This window comes from Dipodomys merriami, unplaced genomic scaffold (assembly GCF_024711535.1).
Source record: "Dipodomys merriami isolate MVZ:Mamm:240054 unplaced genomic scaffold, mDipMer1.0.p SCAF_173, whole genome shotgun sequence".
Lineage (NCBI taxonomy): Eukaryota > Metazoa > Chordata > Mammalia > Rodentia > Heteromyidae > Dipodomys > Dipodomys merriami.
In genome coordinates, this window is record NW_027203082.1 from 1,640,823 (window position 1) to 1,661,541 (window position 20,719).

The 20,719-nt window shown below is 34.6% G+C and overlaps 1 protein-coding gene across 8 annotated transcripts in view; it reads left to right on the forward strand.

The window, feature by feature from the left end:
- Positions 1-20,719, forward strand: part of Fxr1 (FMR1 autosomal homolog 1) — a 61,166-nt gene that overhangs the window by 38,114 nt on the left and 2,333 nt on the right. For 2 of the 8 annotated variants that reach the window (XM_070025862.1, XM_070025870.1), the window contains exons 10-15: positions 1,537-1,646; positions 9,045-9,131; positions 11,137-11,344; positions 14,432-14,635; positions 16,936-17,136; positions 17,860-17,940. In XM_070025862.1, the coding sequence (XP_069881963.1) occupies positions 1,537-1,646; positions 9,045-9,131; positions 11,137-11,344; positions 14,432-14,635; positions 16,936-17,136; positions 17,860-17,940 (891 nt within the window). The remainder of the gene's footprint in view (positions 1-1,536; positions 1,647-9,044; positions 9,132-11,136; positions 11,345-14,431; positions 14,636-16,935; positions 17,137-17,859; positions 17,941-20,719) is intronic. The other 6 variants (XM_070025867.1, XM_070025869.1, XM_070025863.1 and 3 more) reach the window with 4 other exon arrangements.

A 20,719-nucleotide genomic window follows, 5' to 3' on the forward strand; every position in this document is an offset into this window, starting at 1 on the left:
CATTTCTTTCCTTTCCCAAATAAATTTTCTGTGTACATTGAGTTGAGAATTAAAATTTTTCACTTCATAGAAGCTTCTTTAATCACTTCTTTATCCCATCAACATTTATTCTTAGTGCTCAATTTATACTACAGGTGTGCTTCAGTTTGTCAATATGCTCTGGAATTTAAGCTATGGAAATGATCAATTAAAATATTGAAGGTCTCTGGCGGGACTAAATAAAACTTGCAGGTAGGTCCCTGCCAAGGACCCAGGAGTGTAATGGAAGTTTATTCACCCCTGGTATAGATCACAAGAAGGAAGTGACAAAGATATTGGGAGAAGGAATTATGCCCTATTGATTTTTGCTTTTGAGAAGACATTTGCTTCTTTTTTATCAGGGTATCAAATATGAAGTTGATTCTTGAGCTTCACTGTTTAACAATGAAGGTGGCTTTTAATGTGCTGCGGCTAGAGCTTTTCAGAAGACTTAACATTCTGTGTCCTAATTGCTTTTTGTAACCAGTTCGATTCCTGTTGCTTTTAAATTTAGGCTTACTAATGAGGAGGGAGGTTTTAAAATGGGATTAAAAGAGTGAGAAAATCTGTTAGAATTCTTTTGCTATATTGACCAGTTCTTTTAAGCATGCAAGCGAAAATTTTTAACTCTTATCAACCAAAATAATTAGTTGCAAGCTTTTCTAAAAATGATTTAGTCAAAATGATGTGTAATTTATAACAAATATGAAGATCTGTTTTATATAGTAAAGGTTACCAGAATATTTTCTGATTACTAAGTGACGGTACCGAGGTTGCTTCATTTTCTCTATTAATCTTTAATGGGGAGAAAGAGTATGTGCTCTTTTTGAAACTTTGCTTTAATTATGGTATGTTTAATAGCTGGATTTGCCAGATTTACAGGTATGGAGAAGGTAACAGTTTTGAATTTTATGCTGTGAGCAAGGCAATGAAGATGTTTACATAAATATATATATATATATACACATATTATATACCCATATATACTTTTATAAAGCTGTGAGAACTTTTAAAACTTTTGATGTAAATTGTAATACTTTTAAGATGTATTTTGTTTTACTGAGAATATTTTGAAAATCATGTCAAATCCTTTGGACAAACACAAACTTGAAAATAAAAGCAAGATAACTGACTATCACCCTAGAAATGAATAAGTTGATAAAGTTAATATCAATGTAATACAGCTTTCTATTTGCTTTATATATGTAGAAAAATTTGAAGTGGTTTGGAGTTTTTATTTTTAAAATGTAAAGATGATTAAAGGACAAGTAAATATTTAGACTGAAAATTTCTATGTGTGAGAATTATTTTCAATTTCAGTAAGTTCAGGTATATTGAAGAGAATCAAATTTCAGACTAAGGGTAAATTTCTTGGTAGTCCTTATGTGATTTAATCGAAAATAAAATGTAGGAGCTTTGCTAAGTGATCATATTTGATATCGTCATAAATTATTCAGGTTGGTGTCTGAGAATATAGGGAATTTGTTTTAACTACTGTATTTATTTTCTTTTACAAAGGAAAAGTAATTGGGAAAAATGGCAAAGTCATTCAAGAAATAGTGGATAAATCTGGTGTGGTTCGGGTGAGAATTGAAGGAGATAATGAAAATAAACTACCTAGAGAAGATGTAAGTGTTTTTAGAGTAAGAACCCTCTTTGTTTTCCATGTTTCTTGGGTGACTTACTGTTATATTTTAGGATTCATTTAAAAAAGATGTCAGTTAATCTACTTTGATAAAAGTTATTCTTCCTTGCTTTAAGAAAATTCTGTTCCTTAAACTTTTTCAAAGGCTGGAATGTTTCAGGTTTCCAAATGACGCATGATAAAACATTTTGAATATTGATTATTGGCATCTTGGCATGTTATAGCCAAGTAGAGACTCAGCATTACAAATTACTTGTTCTAAAGAGCCTTTGTGACTTGGAGGCTGAGATGACCTTTCCCACTTACATATTATTCATTGCTATTTTTTATCGTTAAGATGCTGTACAGAGGGATTACAGTTACATGAGTAAGGCAATGAGTACAATACTTGTCGATCATTGTTACCCTTCCCTTCCTTGTTGTTGTCCCACTATCCATTCCCTCCCCAACCTCCCCCTCTTCTTACCACCCTCCACCCAAAGTTGTGAAGCTCTTTTCCAATATAATGTCCTGTGGGTATCCTTGTTGCAGTGGGTCATTCTGTGTCCTTGTTTAATCACTGCTATTTTTTTGTTGCTGTTGTTTTGTTTTTTTTTGGGTCCGGTCGTGGGGCCTGAACTCTGGGCCTGGGCGCTGTTCTTCAGCTCTTCAGCTCAAGGCTAGCGCTCTACCACTTAAGCCACAGCGCCACTTCTGGCTTTTTTCTTTTTGCTTATGTGGTGCTGAGGAATTGAACCCAGGGCCTCATGCATGCAAGGCAAGCGCTCTACCACTGAGCCACCATCCCAGCCCCATCATCACTGCTATTTTTTTTTCTTATGTTTTCAAAGATTTCTTTCAAACAGGTTATGAACTCCTTGTAATCAAAGTCATATGGACATTTTAAATTACCTGCTTATATAAACACAGATTACTGATATTAAAAATAAATGTGGCTGGGTGCTGGTGGCTCACGCCTATAATCCTAGCTACTCAGGAGGCTGAGATCTTAGGATCACAGTTCAAAGCCAGCTTGGGCAGGAAAGTCCGTGAGACTCTTTATTTCCAATAAATGGCCAGAAAACCGGAAGTGGTGCTGTGGTTCAACTGGTAGAGCACTCGCCTTCAGCTAAAGAGCTGAGGGACAGCGCCCAGGCCCAGGTCCAGAGTTCAAGCCCCAAAACCAACAAAAATGAACAAGTACATGTGTATCCTGCCATGTCTTGTCTTCCCTTTCCATCATGCCAAATAGATTTTAGTGTTGTTTGGTTACTTTTTTTTTTTTGTGGGTGCTATCCCTGAACTTACGTTTTGTTCAAGGTTAGTGCTGAGCTTTTCTTGGAGGTAAAGAGATTTTTAGGTTTTTCTGCCCCGGGCTGGCTTTTAATCACAGTCCTCAAATCTCAGCCTCCTGATGTGTGAGCCACCAGTGTCCATCTTAATTGTCTTCTTGTGTCTTTGTTTTGCACTAAATGTCATTCTTTGCTAAGTTACCAGAGCATGGATGAGAAGCTCTCCACTTCAGAGTTTCCACACAAAATAGGTCCTTGAGATTGACTAAAGGATTTATTTTAGTATAACAATTAAAGTAGGGCAAAATAGGAATGAGACATTTTCTGCCACCAATGTAGGAAAGGAGAGCTAAAGACTCAAAATGGTGATTCTTATTTGTAACTCTTAAATTTTGAGTTGAATGAATTAAGGTGGTTATATCAGATTCCTAATGCTTAGACAGTGGACATCCTTTTGTCAGATACATTCTTTCATTCTGTTTTTACCCATTCAAGAAGAGTTTCCAAAAGACATATTGAAGTAGCTTCTCTTATCTCCTACTCATGTAATTTAACACTAAAGGAAAGGAGGGGGAGGTCCTGGAATGGTGGGAGGGGAGCTTGTCTTTTTTCAGTTTATTTTCTGGTTTTATCTTTTGAATTTAGCTCTTATCATACTCTTTTAAAGTAATTTCTATTTGCTCATTCTTCCTCATTTCCTCACTAAGCAACTTTGGTTCCTGATATATTGAAGGGAGTGTAGAGGGTTGGCAATCCATCTTCTATAGCTGTTTTGTGCTGAGAGTGGACTATTGGCTCTGTCTGGAAAAAAGGAAGTAGAAGGTGACATGGGAAATAAGTAAACTACGTTTCCTCTATGGTTAGGTAATAGGTCAGATTTTTCAATGGAATCAAGAAACAGTAAAGAAAACAAAATCTGTAGACTTAAGATTTATATTGAATATACTTTCTGTTAGGTTTTTAAAAAGAGGTAGCCAAATAAGAACAGCACCACGCATGTGGTATTCAGGTAAGGGGTAGATTTATTCAGTAGACCTGCTAGGACCAGGCCAGGTTGGCACTCCACACAGCTGGCAAAGAGGTCTGGCCCTGGGTTAGGCTTTATCTAGGGTAGGGGCGGGGAAAGGTGTGGCCAAGTAAAGGGAGGTGGGAGGTGGGACCAGGTGGGAGAAAGGAATGGGCACATCAGATCCAGATGTGACCTCAGTGGATGCAGATTTGACCTCTTCCAGTTGTCCCAGTTGCCTACGTAACACAGGTACTGGGCGGGGTCTGCTCACCATCCAAAAATGGACCTTACACTTTTCTACCTATAGAAATGGCATACTAGGTTAATAGCTATAGTAAAAATGGCAGCCTACATATACATACAACACTATATGTGTGTGTATATATGTATATATAAAATACACATATGTTCTGTTTTAGACATTTAGGAGGTTAGGTTAGTTACTCTTTTTGTGCTGGTAGTGGAGCTTGAACACAGTTCCTTGTGCTTTCATTTGACTTTTTTACTCCAGGCTGGTGCTCTACCACTTTTTTTCCACTTTTTGCCTTTTGCTGGTGAATCTCAAACTTTTCTGTTTGGGCTGGCTGGAACGTTGATCCTCAGATCTCAGCCTCCAGAATACCTAGCTAGGATTATGGGCATGAACTACCAACTCCTGGCTAGTTGTTCTTTATGGATAATGTTAAAGTAAACATTGAGTACTGGCTAGTTGTTCTTTATGGATAATGTTAAAGTAAACATTGAGTATCTCCAGGAGGATTTGATATTCTTTACTCCTTGGTGAATTTGGCTGTTTTTGTTGTGGCTAGAGCTTCCTTCCAGGAAGTTTATAATCAGGTCCTGGGTTCCCTCACAAAGGGGCTTTGTTAACCCAAGTGCACAAATCCAAATCCTATGGAATCTAGCTATTTAGGTAAGTTTTGTGCTGTTTCTTTAAGGTGGCCCTAGTACTAACTTTTTTTTTTTTAAGGGCCAAAGTAGTTCTGGAATTACAGTGTAGCCAAGAAGTTTTGTTTAGATCTTCCTTAGATCTTCTTTTGTTAGGATATTTATGCATTTTGGTGCTCCAGCATCCTATAGACTCCTAAGAATTTGGAGTTAGGCTCTATGATTTAAAGTTTAGGACCTTAATTTCCTTGATGTTCCAGTAGGTTTAGGATCTGACACAATACACTGCTAGTTTTTTTTATTACAATATTATTCATTTCCTTGGTTATTTTTTAAAGCAGATTTAATGTTCCCTCCTCCTTTTAAAAAGTAACCAAGGCTGTAATAGTTGAACACAGGTACATGTTATAGTAGTTTTCTGTTGAGTAATACTAAATGCCTTAAAGAAGGATCCAAACTGGTAAGAAAAAAACAAAAAACAAACCCCTTTGAATATAAAAATTGCTGTGAATCTTTTGATCTTTGCGATTTATCAATATTGGCTACCTGTAGCCAGTGTCCTTTAGAAGGAGACCCAAGCAAGGGAGTTAAGGCAGAAAATTGAGCCCATTAAAATTATTAAATGAGTAATTAAAATCGATCCTTTAAAAGCTATGTTGAAATACCCAAGGTTCCTAAATAAGACACTAGAAGTTTGACTATTTGGGATCTTGAAAAGTGGAACATCCCTTTAAGTTCTCAGGGACTACCATTTTGGAGGTGGATATCCCTCACCCACTGGAGAAAGGACTAGTTTTTTCTACATGTGTCCCTTAATGGCAGAGACAGTATGTCCCTGGATAGCATGGCTCCTTCTTAGGGTATTCTGCTTTCCAGTGACCTGTTTTTCTGCATTCATAACCTTTCCCTTTTGGAATATGGAATCACCCTGCTTAAGAGTTTTCCCAGGTTCTTCTGACCTTTAAGTCTTGTTTTCCATGAAATCTGGGTGTTGAGAACTTCAAAGGCCAGATTTGCCAGTTCTTTTAAGTGGAGTCTGGCGACCCTTTTTTTTTTTTTTTTTTTAATAGTTTATTGGTATCTGCAGCTGACTGGATAAAAGACATCCCCAGAAGTATTACTTCTTTTCTTGGATTCTGGGCTACTAGTTTGTTGTTGCTGCTTTTGTTTTTGTTTTAAGGCCCCTAGAAATAGGATAGGGTTCTTACCCTTACCTAAGTGACATACCTTTATCATGATTAGTAGCCTTGTGCATTGGTTGCTTTATTCTTTAAATTAAGCAACTCATCATAAAAGTTTACTTGATGTTCCCAAAGATGGCTGCAATTTGGTTCATCATTGGGAATGGCAATATTACTCAGCATTTTATCCCTACGGCACATGTTTTTTCTCATATGTGGAAGCTATATCTAAAATAAACCAGAACAATTATACAGGTGTCTAGGCATTCATACATAGTGAGACCTTCTCTTAAGGACACAAGGGCACAATGCCTGTGTGTGTCTTAACCACAAAATACATTCCCTTATTGAAATGAAAATGAGGTTCTTTTTCTTGGCTGTTGTTTTTGTTTTCCTTTTACCTTGTTTGTTCATATATATATATATATATATATATATATATATATATATGCCTTTGGGAATGAGGGAGGTACAGAAATGGAGGAATAAAGGATAAATAAATGTAGTAGTGGTACATAGCAGACACTACATTGAAAATGAACTATACAACTTATTGGTGGGGAAGAGGGGGAAAAACTTGGAGAAGAGGGGAAGGGATGACATTGTTTAAAAATATGTACTCTTTACCTGACTTACGAAACTGTAACCTCTGTACATTGCTTTTATAATAACAATAAAAAATTAAAAAAATGACAATATGGATGCTAATTTTCAAACTTGGGGCAGTTGATTTATTTTGATTGTCTTTATATTGAATGCTTCCCTTTGTTGTTGTTGTTACTTCTAATAGTTACTTATTTGATGATGGGATTTCCATATAGTAACCTGATTATGTAATTTAAAATGTGTATATAACAACTAATAAAAAGTAAATATTTGAATATGTGGATATATTGTATATGTAAAGTATAATTTCTCATGTTTTATTTATAATTTTAGTATCTGCATGGATTTTTTTTCCTCCTCATCCTGGGGCTTGAACTAAGGGCCTGGGTGCTGTCTCTAAGCTTTCTTGCTTCAGGCTACCATTCTACCATTTGCCTCACAGCTTCATTTCTAGCTTTTTGTTGTTATTGCTTAATTAGAGATAAGTGTCTCATGGACTTTCCTGCCCTGTTGGTTTGCTTTTAAAGTTGACATATTATGGTGTTTCTTTCGTTGTTTTTGTTTTCTTTTTAAGTACATTTGATTTTTTTTTTTTTTAAGAGATAGACTCTGTGTATATAACCCAGGCTGGCCTCAATCTTGTGCTCTTTATGTCTCAGCCTAATGGGTGCTTGAATTATAGGTATGTGCCACCACGCTGGGCTTCCTAGTTACTTTTTTTTTTTTTTTTTTTTGTCGGTCGTGGGGCTCGAACTCTGGGCCTGGGCGCTGTCCCTCAGCTCTTCAGCTCAAGGCGAGTGCTCTACCACTTGAGCTACAGCGCCACTTCCGGTTTTCTGGTGGTTTATTGGAGATAGGAGTCTCACGGTCTCTCCTGCGCGGGCTGGCTTTGAACCGCGATCCTCAGATCTCAGCCTCCTGAGTAGCTAGGATTACAGGCGTGAGCCACCAGCGCCCGGCCCTAGTTACTTTTAAAGTGAATATTAAATAATATGTATGACGTTAAAAAAGATATAGATGTAGGATATATAATACATTTTCAGAAGTGATATGAGATTTAAATTTTGGGGGGTTCAATTTACCGCCTCTGTCTTTAATTCCCTTTGGCTTTCTCTCAATCCTCCCAGCACACACTGGCATTGATTACTATATACTTGCTAGGCAGTACTCTTGGGCCACACTTGTAGACTTCCAATACACTTAAGTATGCCCTCTTACCTGAAAGATATCTGTAACCTTAAATTAGATTCCCTTTATTTTGCACCTTTGTAGTTGAAATTACTGCTTCCTGATCACTGTGATTCTCACAGCTACATGATTCTTACGGTGTTAACATCATTCTTAGCATCTGTCTTGGAGCTTTTCTGGTTTTTTAAAATTAAATATCTAAAAGTCATTTATTAGAATGTTTAGGAAATTACCTAGAAGATAAATTTCACTGAATTTATACTTTAAGACTGAACGATATTTATGTAACTATTAGGACTGTGCTACAAATCAAAGAAATTTTTTTTTTTTTTTCTAAGAGGCTGAAATGTGCTTTTTTGTTTTGTTTTCTTGAGTTTTAAGACGGGGGTCTCACTGACTTGTAGCTCATACTGACTTTGAACTTGAGATCCATTGGCTTCATCAGGTGGAATTACAGACCCAATGTGTGCCACCATGCACTGTTACTGAAATGTGGTTCATGTGCCTATACTTGTATGCTAGGAAGCTAAGATCTGAGGATCATGGTTCAAAGCCTGTGAAGTCCATGACACTCAACTCTAATCCCCCCCCCCCCCAAAAAAAAAAGTAGAACTGTGTACACCTCTTGTGTATAGAATGCTCAGTGTAGAGCACTAGCCTTGAACAAAAGAAGCTCAGGGACAGTAGCCTAGTTCTGAGTTCAAGCCCCAGGAGCACCACAGAATAAAAGGAAGAAAAATCCCTAGCCATCTTAATACCTCTTCCCTCCTACTTAAAATAATCCCTCCTGTTGTTAAGTTTAAACAAACAAATAGTTTGGGTTAATCCTTTGGTTTAATTATTGATGACTAAATATTTGCTGTGCCAGTAGTTCTCCTATTTTTTTGTATCATATAAGTATTTTTATTTTTTCAGTGATATATATCTCTTAATGGTCAGGAGATAACCCTGAGTACACAGACCCTGTGTGGAAATTTAGATTCAAGTAGAAAGTAGAAACTGGTATAAAATGAGGGTTTTTTTTTTTCATGTTAAAATTAAATTGTAGCACAAATATGGCAATATTTGACCATTTTAGATTATAGATTTTATTTCTCTTGAAGTTTACTAGATATAAGTTGCTATGTGTATTAGAAAAGTTTTTCGAATTATGTATTGTGGTTAGATTTGTGCTGGAATATTAAGTATTGATTACTGAGGACATTGGGGTTTTTTGGTTTTGTTTTTCTTTTTTACAGGGCATGGTTCCATTTGTATTTGTTGGCACTAAAGAAAGTATTGGAAATGTGCAAGTTCTCTTAGAGTATCATATTGCCTACCTAAAGGTTTGTATATAATTTACATTATATTTTCCACTAATCATTGCCACATTACTACATAAATGTTGTATATTAGCACTGGCAATGTGGTTCAGTGGTGAAGTGTTTACCTCTCACAACTGCAAGACCCTGGGTTTCATCCACAGTACCAAAAATATTAAAAATAAGCAAGATGGTAGGGGTACTGGAGTGGCTTATTGGTAGACCTGCTTAAGCAAGTATGAGGCTGGGAGTTCAGTCACCAGCACTACAAAAGAAAAAAGCTGCACATTTACAGCAAACATAAGATGCTCTCACATTAGACATTTTATTTTTGTCTACATTTCTATGAAATACTTTTGCCTAGTTTTTGTCACATGAGAACTTAATAGTAAAATGTCTTTTGCTATAATTAAATGACCTCATGCATTGTTTTTTCTCAGCATTTAAGTTTTCCTTATTGTTTAAGAAATGGTAACTTTCGTCTTTATAGGATTTATCATCATTAAAATATGTTGTGTATTAGAGCCATTTTGTTTCTACTTTCATATTTTACATGCATATAGAGTACACAAATGAAGTTTGGTTACCGTGGTAAACTTTGGTGTTATCTCAGTCATCTGTACTGCCTCCCATATCGGCACCATTGTATTATATGTGTGTGTACGCATGCATAGACATGTTTCTAGAAGCAAGACTCAAAACTAGAGCCTGTACATGGGGAACATGCTACTATACCACTGAGGTACATTGCCAGTTCTCCTTTGCTGATTTTTCTTTCTCTTGTACTGAGGCTTGACAACTCAGCCTTGTGCCCCTGCCTACCTATTTCCATTGAGGCTGATGCTCTACCACATAAGTCTACTTTAAAGCTTTTTGCTAAGTGGACATCGGCATTTCCCAGAATTGTTTGTCTGGACCTGTTTTGAACTACAGTATTTAGATCTTAGCCTCCTAAATAGCTAGGATTATAGGGATAGGGATAAGCCACCAAAGCCCAGCTTTCATTTACTAATTGTTAATACATAAACAACTGTTTTAGGGAAAAAAGTCCTGTAAACTTGTAAACATTGTGATTGATACTTTATATAGTGTCTTTGTTTCTGCTTTGTTTCCTTTTTTAGAGGGTCTTCAACTGTTTGCTACTTTTTACTTTTTGTAAAAGTAAAATCACATCTTTGCTCTTGTGCTATTATGAAAGACCCCCCAATATCATTTCTTGAAACTGAGTTTTCTATAACAAGTCTCAATTCAAGTGCAGTACTTTATTTTTCAATCAAGACCTTTGTCAAAACATCTTACCTTTACATCTTCCAGTGACCTGAGCTTTTTTTTTTTTTTTTTTTTACTCCTGATCCCAGGCTTTTAAGTGCTTTCTTTTCCTCACCCCCACTTATAGTTGGCACTGTATCACTTGAGACATACCTAAAGTCCAACTTTTTATTCTGCTGGTTATTTGGAGACAGTGTTGAATACTTCTCTGCCTGGGCTGGCTTCCAACTGCAATCCTTAGATCTTAGCCCTTTGAGTATAGCTAGATTATAGGTGTCACCCATTGGCACTCTTCTAACCTCAGTTTTTAAATAATAAAGTATGTCTATGTTGCTCACAAGTTAGGGAACACTACTTTGATAGTAAAGCAGCTTTTATTAGTACTTTTCAAGATGATACTTGAACATAATTTAGCAGAGTTGTAACCCTTTGAGGAACAAAGTCTGCTATTGCTATGTAATTATTAGTTATTTTAATAAGCTATTTAACATTGTTTGAAACATTTTCTAAAGGCTAGAGTTGTGTTTCTTCTAAATTTTTTACTTATGTAAAGTTGTTTGGCATATTTCTAAGATGTTCAGTAAATATAGTTTAATTAGATCAGCAAATGACCATGTGAACTATGTTAGGAACACGGTGCTGCTTTCCCAAGCAGTTTTATAAGTCACAGTTTCTTTCTTTGGTGGTTCATCCAGTTGTAGCTTTAAGTTAAAAAAAAATTATTAAACAAAGAAGGCAAACCTTTTTGTTTTGATTGTAGGAAGTGGAACAGCTAAGAATGGAACGCTTGCAGATAGATGAACAACTTCGACAGATTGGTATGGGTTTCAGACCTTCTTCCACCAGAGGGCCTGAAAAAGAGAAAGGATATGCCACTGATGAAAGTACCGTCTCTTCTGTACAAGGTTCTAGGTCTTATAGTGGAAGAGGCAGAGGTCGTCGGGGCCCTAATTACACCTCCGGTTATGGTAAAAAAATAAAATAAAATTATTTTTGTAGTAGTCTAGTTTATGTACTTCCATAGATTTTTTGTTTTATAAGTAATAAACTCATTGTTCTTAATTGGCTCTGGGGTACATGTCCTAATCGTGATGATATACTTTGTTAATGACAATAAAAGGTACATAGCTTTTGAACAGTTATGCATATTAAGTTAGTATATAATCATGTTTGTTTTAAATATTTAGGAGGTTGAATGTTCACCATCTTGTTTACCAAATAATTCTCTATAATACAGATTTTGAACATTTCCCCAATAAAACCTAGAACTGGTGGTGCTACTGGTTGAAATATACCCTGTTAGCAAAGTAAAAATGAAAATATGAAAGTCACTAGAACAGGATGATTATGTATAACAAATCTTTAGTAACTGGAAGCAGGTTCAGATTATAGAGCACTTGCCTAGCAAGTAAGTACAAGGTCCTGAGTATTAAATTCAGAACCATTTTACTACTGATTCTTCACTGGAAGACTTGACTATTATTATTAACATTGTACTTTTGGAATTTTTTTTTGAGATGACAGCATTTAATGAAGCCTTTATAAAAGCCAACCTAATTAACATCTTATAAATTCATTTTTTGTGGTATGCTGGTCCTGAGGTTTGAACTCAGTGCTTGGGTGCTGTCTTTTGGCTTTTCTGCCAAAAGTTAGTGCTCTACTACTTGAACACAGTTGTGCTTCTGGCTTTTTAGTGGTTTATTGGAATAAAAGTCTCACAGCTTCAAGATGTGATGCTCAGATCTCAGCCTTCTGAATAGATAAAATTACAGGTGTGAGCCACTAGCACCTTGCAATAAACTTAATAAAAAGTGTTTCACTGTGAAGATGGGTCTTAACTTGAGTAGAATGGTAGAGTGGTGGTAGTAATAATCCTAAAGTCCACATTTGGAGTTGGATCTTTTCAGTGACCTGATTTGGGGGATGGGGCCATTTTCATGATCATTTTGTGTACTCTGGCTTCTGCTACTTCTGTGCATCCTGTTTTGGGAAAGTATTCATTAATCTATTCCAAAATAGATTTAAAGAAAATAGAAATAAATGCAAGATTCTAGTATATGAATTCTTGATTTAAGTTTTGTGTTTGAAGAATCATCTAATGCTGCTAGATGTATGAAAATTCCACTACTTGTTGTAGATGTAGAAGTTTGTATCTCCATGTTCACATTCTTTTGATGTTATTTTAGTAAATCCTGTAAAGAATTGAGAGTTGAAGCTATTACTCTATTCCTGGAAGCCTATTAATACAAATAAACAAATTCAATATATTTTTATTTAATGTTTCAAAGCCTAAATGCCTAAATTGTTAGCTCAGATAGTCAAACATGGCTCTTTGAATGAAGAGAATGGTTATTAGAACACTTTTATTCATCTTTGTGAGAAAAGATCTCCTTGTTGATGAGTGGCAAAGTGCTTTTGTGAAGAATAAGATCTAGAGTTTCCATAAAGTGTACAAATTGTTCAGTAGATGGCACTCTTACCTTTATAGAACTATTCTTGAAACAGGTTGAGTGGGCTTGAGAGGGAAAAACCATCTTAATTTATAGATATTCTTGAATACTTTATTTCAGAAGGATTCTTTTTAGGTAGTAATAATAATAACCCCATATACACATGCATACTACTGTGCCCAAGTTTAAGGGTCAAGAAAGGATCTTCTTGTCTTTCTTCCCAGACTGGCCTTGAAATTCTGTTGTCAGCTTCCCAATGAGCTAAGATTACAGGCATGAGCCCCTGGTTTTTTTTTTTTTTTTTTTTCCCCTTCGGCTGTCCTTCTCAGGACTTGAACTTAGGGCATTGGGGTGCTGTCCTGCCTGATTTGTGGTGTTTTTTTTTTTTCCTAACACATTTGAACCACAGCTCTCCTGGTTTTTTGGTGATGGGTCTGACAGACTTTCCTGCTTGGGACTTCAAACCTCAATCCATCTCAGCCTCCTGAGTAACAAGGATTGAGTTTGAGCCACCGGTGCCTGGCCTACCACTGCCTTTACATTGTACTTTAATGTAGGAACATCTTTTTTTGTCTTCATAGTCACATTTTAGCGAATTTAAATACGAGAAACTTCTAGGTATTTTGTGAACGGAGTTCTGTCTTTTACCATATACGATTTTGTACTTATTCTTTCAGAGAAACTTTAACAGAAAACATCATATAGATGCTTTTGATGAAATAAGGAGGGCTGGAGCCTGTTTTTAAATTGGTCTGATGCTAGGGATTTGACATAGACTGAAGGAAATATATTTGGATATACGATAAAGTGACATGCCAAAAGCCATGAACAACAGGAATATGAAAATGAACATTATAATGATTGTGTCTGACTTGATTGTAATACAACAGTGATATTGTAGACTTCCTGTGAAATCTTTGGAAGTGCTTAAATTTTTGAAAGGTCTCTTAAGTTGTAGGAGTTACAAATGGTCTGTAAGTTTTGAAGTCAGGTAGAATTTATTCTCTGGTCATGGCTTTACTTCTAGTAGTTGTCAAGTCTTCTCAAGACTTTAAAAATTATTGAATAATTTCCAATATCTTATTCTAATTCTGACAGTACTAAAATGTGCTGTTATTTTATGTACAATAATAAAGTAGTATGATAGACTTGATTAATTTGTTTTAAATTGTTGGATAACAGTTGTATATATCATCCATAAGCTAGATTAAAAACCTAAAAACAGACAAATTTTAATATTATCTCCCCATAGAAGTGCAATTTGGTAGTAATTCTACTGATCTTGACTACTAGATATTTTACTACTACTACCATCTTAACACTTGCTTATTCTTTCAGTTATTAATTTCAAATTTAATTTCCATTTGGCTTTCCAAGATGCAGACAAGCATGCTTACTTAATTTGTAAGGAAATAGCACTGTGTCTCAAGTGCTAGAGGGCTAGACTTGAGCTGAAGAGCTCAGGGACAGCGCATAGACCCAGAATTCAAGCCCCATGACTGACAAAAAATAGTAATAATAATTTGTAAAAAATATTTTTGAAAACTTTTAAGCACTTCTTTTTAAACAAGGAGCTTCTAATTGGCTTATTTTTCATTTTTCAAGGTACAAATTCTGAGCTGTCTAACCCCTCTGAAACAGAATCTGAACGCAAAGATGAGCTGAGTGATTGGTCATTGGCGGGAGAAGATGATCGAGAGAGCCGACATCAGCGTGACAGCAGAAGACGCCCAGGAGGACGAGGCAGAAGTGTTTCAGGGGGTCGAGGTCGAGGTGGACCACGTGGTGGCAAATCCTCCATCAGTTCTGGTAGCCTTTCATATAATGTCTGCATTTGTTCCTTCTAACCAGTGTATCTGTACAAAAGTTAATTTATTACTTACGGAGACCCAATTTGGAAAGTTTGTCTTTCCATGTTCTCTGGAGAAAATAGTGGCTTTATGAAGCAATTAGTACAGGGAAAACAGACTTTTTTAGGTTAGAACTTTTGCATGGTGTATCTTTCAGTTTTGAGGGGTTCATGTAATTAGAATTTTTTTTATTTTCCCTAGAACACTTGAGTTATGTATTTCTGTTTGCCAGACATATTCAGTATATTTTATGCACAGAGAAATCTTAAATTCTTTCATGTATTAATTTGAAAAACTGAGCAGCATTTGTGATATGCTAGGTACTACTTGGAGAACAGAAAAAGGGTAGAATCAGCTCTTAAAGAAAATTTTACTGAAGAATTGAGCTGTAAAGAAGAGTACTCCAATGACTAAAGACTTGAGATTTACAAGCAACTTTTAGCACCATTTTAGAATTTTCATAATGCTTGACTGGTGTTATTAGAATGCTTTCGGAGCAGAATAGGATTTAGGGGAGATGGACTAGATTATTTCAAGGGTATAACTAACATTTTTATATCCCTTTAAGAAAACTGCACTTACTTAATGACATACCTACCTTTTCAATAGCATATATTGTAAGTATTATATGAAATTAGTGTGTAGACACTAAATATATGGGATATATACATAAAACATGAATGGCAACAATTGAGCACAAAAAAGAATTTTTGTAAGATTCTTTTTCTTTCATTTGCTTGCTTTGGGTCTTTAGTCTTGAGAACTTTTAGAAAAGTAGTTTTAATATTTGAATACATTGCACATTTTTATATTCTGTATTGTCAAATAAATTATTAGGTGAATGATAATTTTGTTATATGCAGTAAATGAACCTAGTTCGAATTAGTATAAGTATTTTGTGTTAAATCTTACAACTTCCTTTTCTACCTTTACCCCAACTTCACACTTTGTTTCTAGAGTTGGAGAAAACAGAATTTATTTTTTAAATAAGTTTTTTATTGTGAAAATACCATATTGAGGGGTTACAATTACATGAGCAAGGTAATGAGTACATTTCTTACCAAGCATTGTTGCCTCCTTTGTTTTTCCCCTTACCATTCCTTCCCTCCCATCTCTATGATTACACCCACACCCCCCGCCAAAATTGTAAAGTTCGTTTTTTGACATAGCATTTCGACCCATTGCAACAATGAAATCAGTATTTATTTAAGTGTTTTTTCTTTCGATTACCATTTAGAATTTGAATTATAACTTGCTGCTTTGTGTGGACTTATTTTGATCATTTCATTGATTTCTCCTGAGTGCAGGTGTTGAGTATTGTTTGGAAGTAATCCATTAATATACACAATAGTATCAGCCATCACTTTGAAATCCATAAAAGGCACTAAAAGCTTTCTTAGAGTTAATTCATTATAGCTGAATATTCTCTTTGTATTTTTCTAGCCTCTGTAGGATTGTCTTAGGATGTGAATCTTAAAATTTTTATTAGTATTCTGTTTCTGCAAAACAATCGTCTCTCATTACCCATGGTAGATTGGTTTTAGGACCTCTCTCAGATTAAAAAATCCAAAGATACTTGAAGTCCTTTATATAAGATGATACAGTATTTGCATATTATGTGTACATCTTGTTTATATTCAGGGATAGGGAATGTCTGGCGTGCAAAATCATTACTTCTGTTCCTGCCAACGCAAACCACACTTGGGGTTTGAAATACAATCAATCTTAGGAGCTTTTTTTTTTTAATAGTAATTTATATAAACATCAGTACTGGCTAACATCACATGCCAAAATAGTCTTGGCAGCAAAAATTGTTTCCCAGTCTTGCTTTAAATCAACTCTAGTTTTTCTTAATATCCATTAAAGTATAAATGCTATGTAAATAGTTACTATATTTAGTGAATAGTGACCAAAAGAATGTACATAATTAGTACAATATCTTAATTTTACCATCTTATTGGTTGAACCCTGCAGATACAAAGAGAACTATGTTTTTAAAACAATTCAAAGGAAACGTTAGGAAGCTGTCTGCTCATCTTTTGCTTTATAATTTTTCATCACCATTTAAATTTTTATATTTATCCATCTTCATTATTTTCCAGGTAAAATAGTGATACAGAAACTTTTTTATTTGAAAACTATATTTTTGTTGGGGAAATATTGATGTTTATCATTAATTGATGTGGTTCATTATAGAACAAAATATTCACAGCTACAGTTATCTTAAACAAATATTTCTTGCCTCTGACATGAATATAGTGCTCAAAGATCCAGACAGCAATCCATACAGCTTACTTGATAATACAGAATCAGATCAGACTGCAGACACTGATGCCAGCGAATCTCATCACAGTACTAACCGTCGTAGGCGGTCTCGTAGACGAAGGACTGATGAAGATGCTGTTCTGATGGATGGAATGACTGAATCTGATACAGCCTCAGTTAATGAAAATGGGCTAGGTATGTAAGCACTTAGGGAACAGGGTGTGTGTATGTGTGTGTGTGTGTGTGTGTGTGTGTGTGTATAAGTATGTGTATGTATGTGTGTGTGTGTAAAATTACACTGTTAATGTATGAACTTTTTTCAAAAAAATGTATGCGGCTCACAAAGTGTTAACTTCAGTGAAACTATATAGCTTTTTGTCTGTCTAGTTTTCACATTTGTTAAATTATTTGAAACTGGGTTTATTACTTTTGATGCCACTAAATATAGTGCAAGTATTCAACTCTATTGTCCCCAAACCAGAATTGAGCTATCACCTTGTCTTTCTAAAAAGTATTTTAAATGACCTTAGTGGGAAGATATGTAAATCATAACTGAGCATTAATTTCCAATGGGTTAAAATGTTCCTTGTTGAAAAACTATATTGGAGAGAAACTATCTCTGAATGAATTTTTAAGTAGTAATTTAAGTCTGGGAGATAGTTTAACATAGCCAAAACCCTCTTAATTTCCAGATGAGAATTCCATTTTTAATCTATTTGGAATGCTTAAAAGCTACAAAAGTATCTATGCTGTGAGTACTGTATGTTTAATCTTTGATGTTTAAATCTTTCTCCTTACTCTTTAAATAAGGAAAGTTGTTTTATGTTACTGTTTTTTTTGTTTTGTTTTGTTTTTTGTTTTTACCTTTTTTGTTTGTTTTTTTGTCAGAATAGTTCATGGTAAACTTTGCCCTTACAGATGATAGTGAAAAAAAACCCCAGCGACGCAATCGTAGCCGCAGGCGTCGTTTCAGGGGTCAGGCAGAAGATAGACAGCCAGGTAACTAGAGTGGACCTGTTGATACCAGGTCACAAGCATGAAAAAAATGTCATGTGTCTGCATTCTAAATATATTTACATGTTCACATGTGTGCATATATATTCAAAATTGGTGTTGCATAAATTGTTTATTTAACTAATAAGACTACTAAAGAAAAATGCATTATTTCCCCACAGTGTGAATGTTGAGTAACTGGTCTAAGTGGACTAATTTTACGTTTTTTGTTTTTTTTTTACGTGGAAATATTGTTAAGACCATAATTTTATTCACTTGGGAGGTTCATCACACTTGAGATGGATCCTGCCATCCCAGGGACTGTGTTGTAGAATGTGATTGAGGTTGATTGACCTAAGTAGGTAGCTTTTGCATGGTGCCTGCTTACTGGATTTAACACCTCATTTTTGTGGGGACTTTCATACTCACAGCTTATAAAACAAATAAAAAAAGGAAAAATACTTAAGTGTCCTTTTCCTAATAAGAGGATGCATGTTATGTTTTTATTGTAGTGTGATCCCTTTTCCTTCACACCTACTAACTAATCAGATTAATAGTATTTATTTAGTTTCAGAGTACTAACTTTATTTAGCCAATAACTTTTAGTAACTGGAAAGAAAATTGTTTGTTGTGTACATTTTGAACCTAATCTCATCTCCTGTGTATAGAGATATACATGTATATTCACTATGGAGAAATTGTGTTCACTAGAAATAAACCCTTTTCAAACTAATCAATTTTTGCATTCTTTCCAAAGCAAATCTTTCCATGTATTTCCCTCAGTGTGTAAATTCTAGCATCTTTAGAACTGGGTTAAATACATTTGGGACAGCTGGTGGTTAATGTATTCCCATTTCAGGAAGTTCATGTTTTAAAGATAGGTAGAAACTTCTTAAGAAAACAAAACTATCAGAAAAATAGAGTGTCTAGAAAGTATTTTCTTTTCCTGTTTCTAGTCTCTCCCCTTCTATGGTTAGAAACACTGAGGAAAAACTATTTTGTATTTTGGATGTGGCACAGCAGTGAATATTTTTTTGGGCCTGTATAAATAGGTAAATTCAGGCTATTAATATGAGCTTAACAGAATAATGGCATAGAATACAACATTTAATTAATTTAATATACTAATAATTAAATGTATTAATATAAGACATAATCTAATTAGGTAAATGGTCAAGTCACAAGTCATAAAAGGACCAAAATAGTAGGGTTTCTTGTAGAAGAGGCAGATACTTTAGTATTGATTGAAAAGACTGTTTTAGAGTTTTCAACAATTTGACAGTTATTGTGATGCATACTGCATCTGTTACTCTTTTACTCTGTTCTTATATATTATTACATTTCCTTCGCTAAAATGTCTTACATTCCCTAGTGCTTCCCCTACAAAATGATAGGAACACAGAGTGATTAAAGACTGTTTCTGACTTCAGGTCAAAAGGAGGCAGCCTCCACCTAAAGTTAATAATCAAAATTCTTTTACAAATATAACTTCATTCTCATTTGCTTCAAATTTCTTGTTGTTCTTAGTACAAATTACTTATTGAGGGGACTTAATTTTCCTGGGCCCCACTGAGGATATTCTAAAGTCCAAATTATCTTTCACAAATTGTCTGTTTTTCCTAGATGTTGTAAAGTATTGAATAAGAGGCATGTATGACCATAAACAGGTTTTTATTTAGATTAACTGAAATCTAATTGGCTTCCTTTAATTTAGAGATAATTCTACTTGATAAAATTATGTAAATATATATTGTATGTATAATAGATTATAATAGATGATAGGATCTAAGAATTGCTTGGACACATACTAAAATTTAGCAGGATTTTCAAGTAGAAGAATTTTTCTCAGTATCAATGAGGTCTGAACTATGGGAACAGAAAACATATAGTACTGCTCCCCAAAGTAGTGAGAATCATTCTCAAAATGGCTGTCAGCATATAGGTAGATTTAATAATTAGGTAGATTATGATAATATATCCCCTTTCCAATACTGTTTACTATTAAATAATTAAAAATTACTTAGTATTGAAATTAAATGACAAAATTTTAAATTACTTTTTAAATATTTTAAAATATATTAAAATACTTTTAAAATGTACATGCCAACTTTCCTACAACTTGAAAGTACCAGCTTTAAAAAGACTAAATATCTCTAGTAGTTTTTTTAATAACCATGTAAGTCCTGATACAAATTTCCCTTATTTTTAAGATTCATATACATAAATAGCTCTTTAAAAGTTCTTGATTATGAATGTTAGCACATTTATAATTCAAAATGAATTGTAGCTGCTATCCAGTTTATTATGCAAATGGTTGGCTCCATATAAATTAAATTTACAGAATGAGTTTTCCCAAGACTTAATGATTTGAACTTAAAATTTACTTGTTTTCTTTTATACAATTAATTTAAAATACATACTGAACTTGTAGTAGGGATCTTAAATAGTTTGAGTAGAATATAATAACAAGGAGGGGGGAGATGGTTATTTTGCTATTTCCTCAGATTAGGGATTCTAAGCTTCAGATTTTGAGACTAATCAACAATACCTGTAGAACAGAATTTATTTATTGTATTTGTGTTAACAGTGGGAAGTTACTTGGGCTAGTCCTTTCCCTAATCTATTATCTTTACTTCTAAAAACACATTTAAACCTGTCCTTAAACCTGCACTAGTGGATGGTCATTGAAGTCACTCAGGCCCTTTTTGCACTCTTACCATACCTACATCTTTAGGGTGGTACTATGTGCTTATTTTAAGTCACAAAATCAAATGGTTAAATCAGA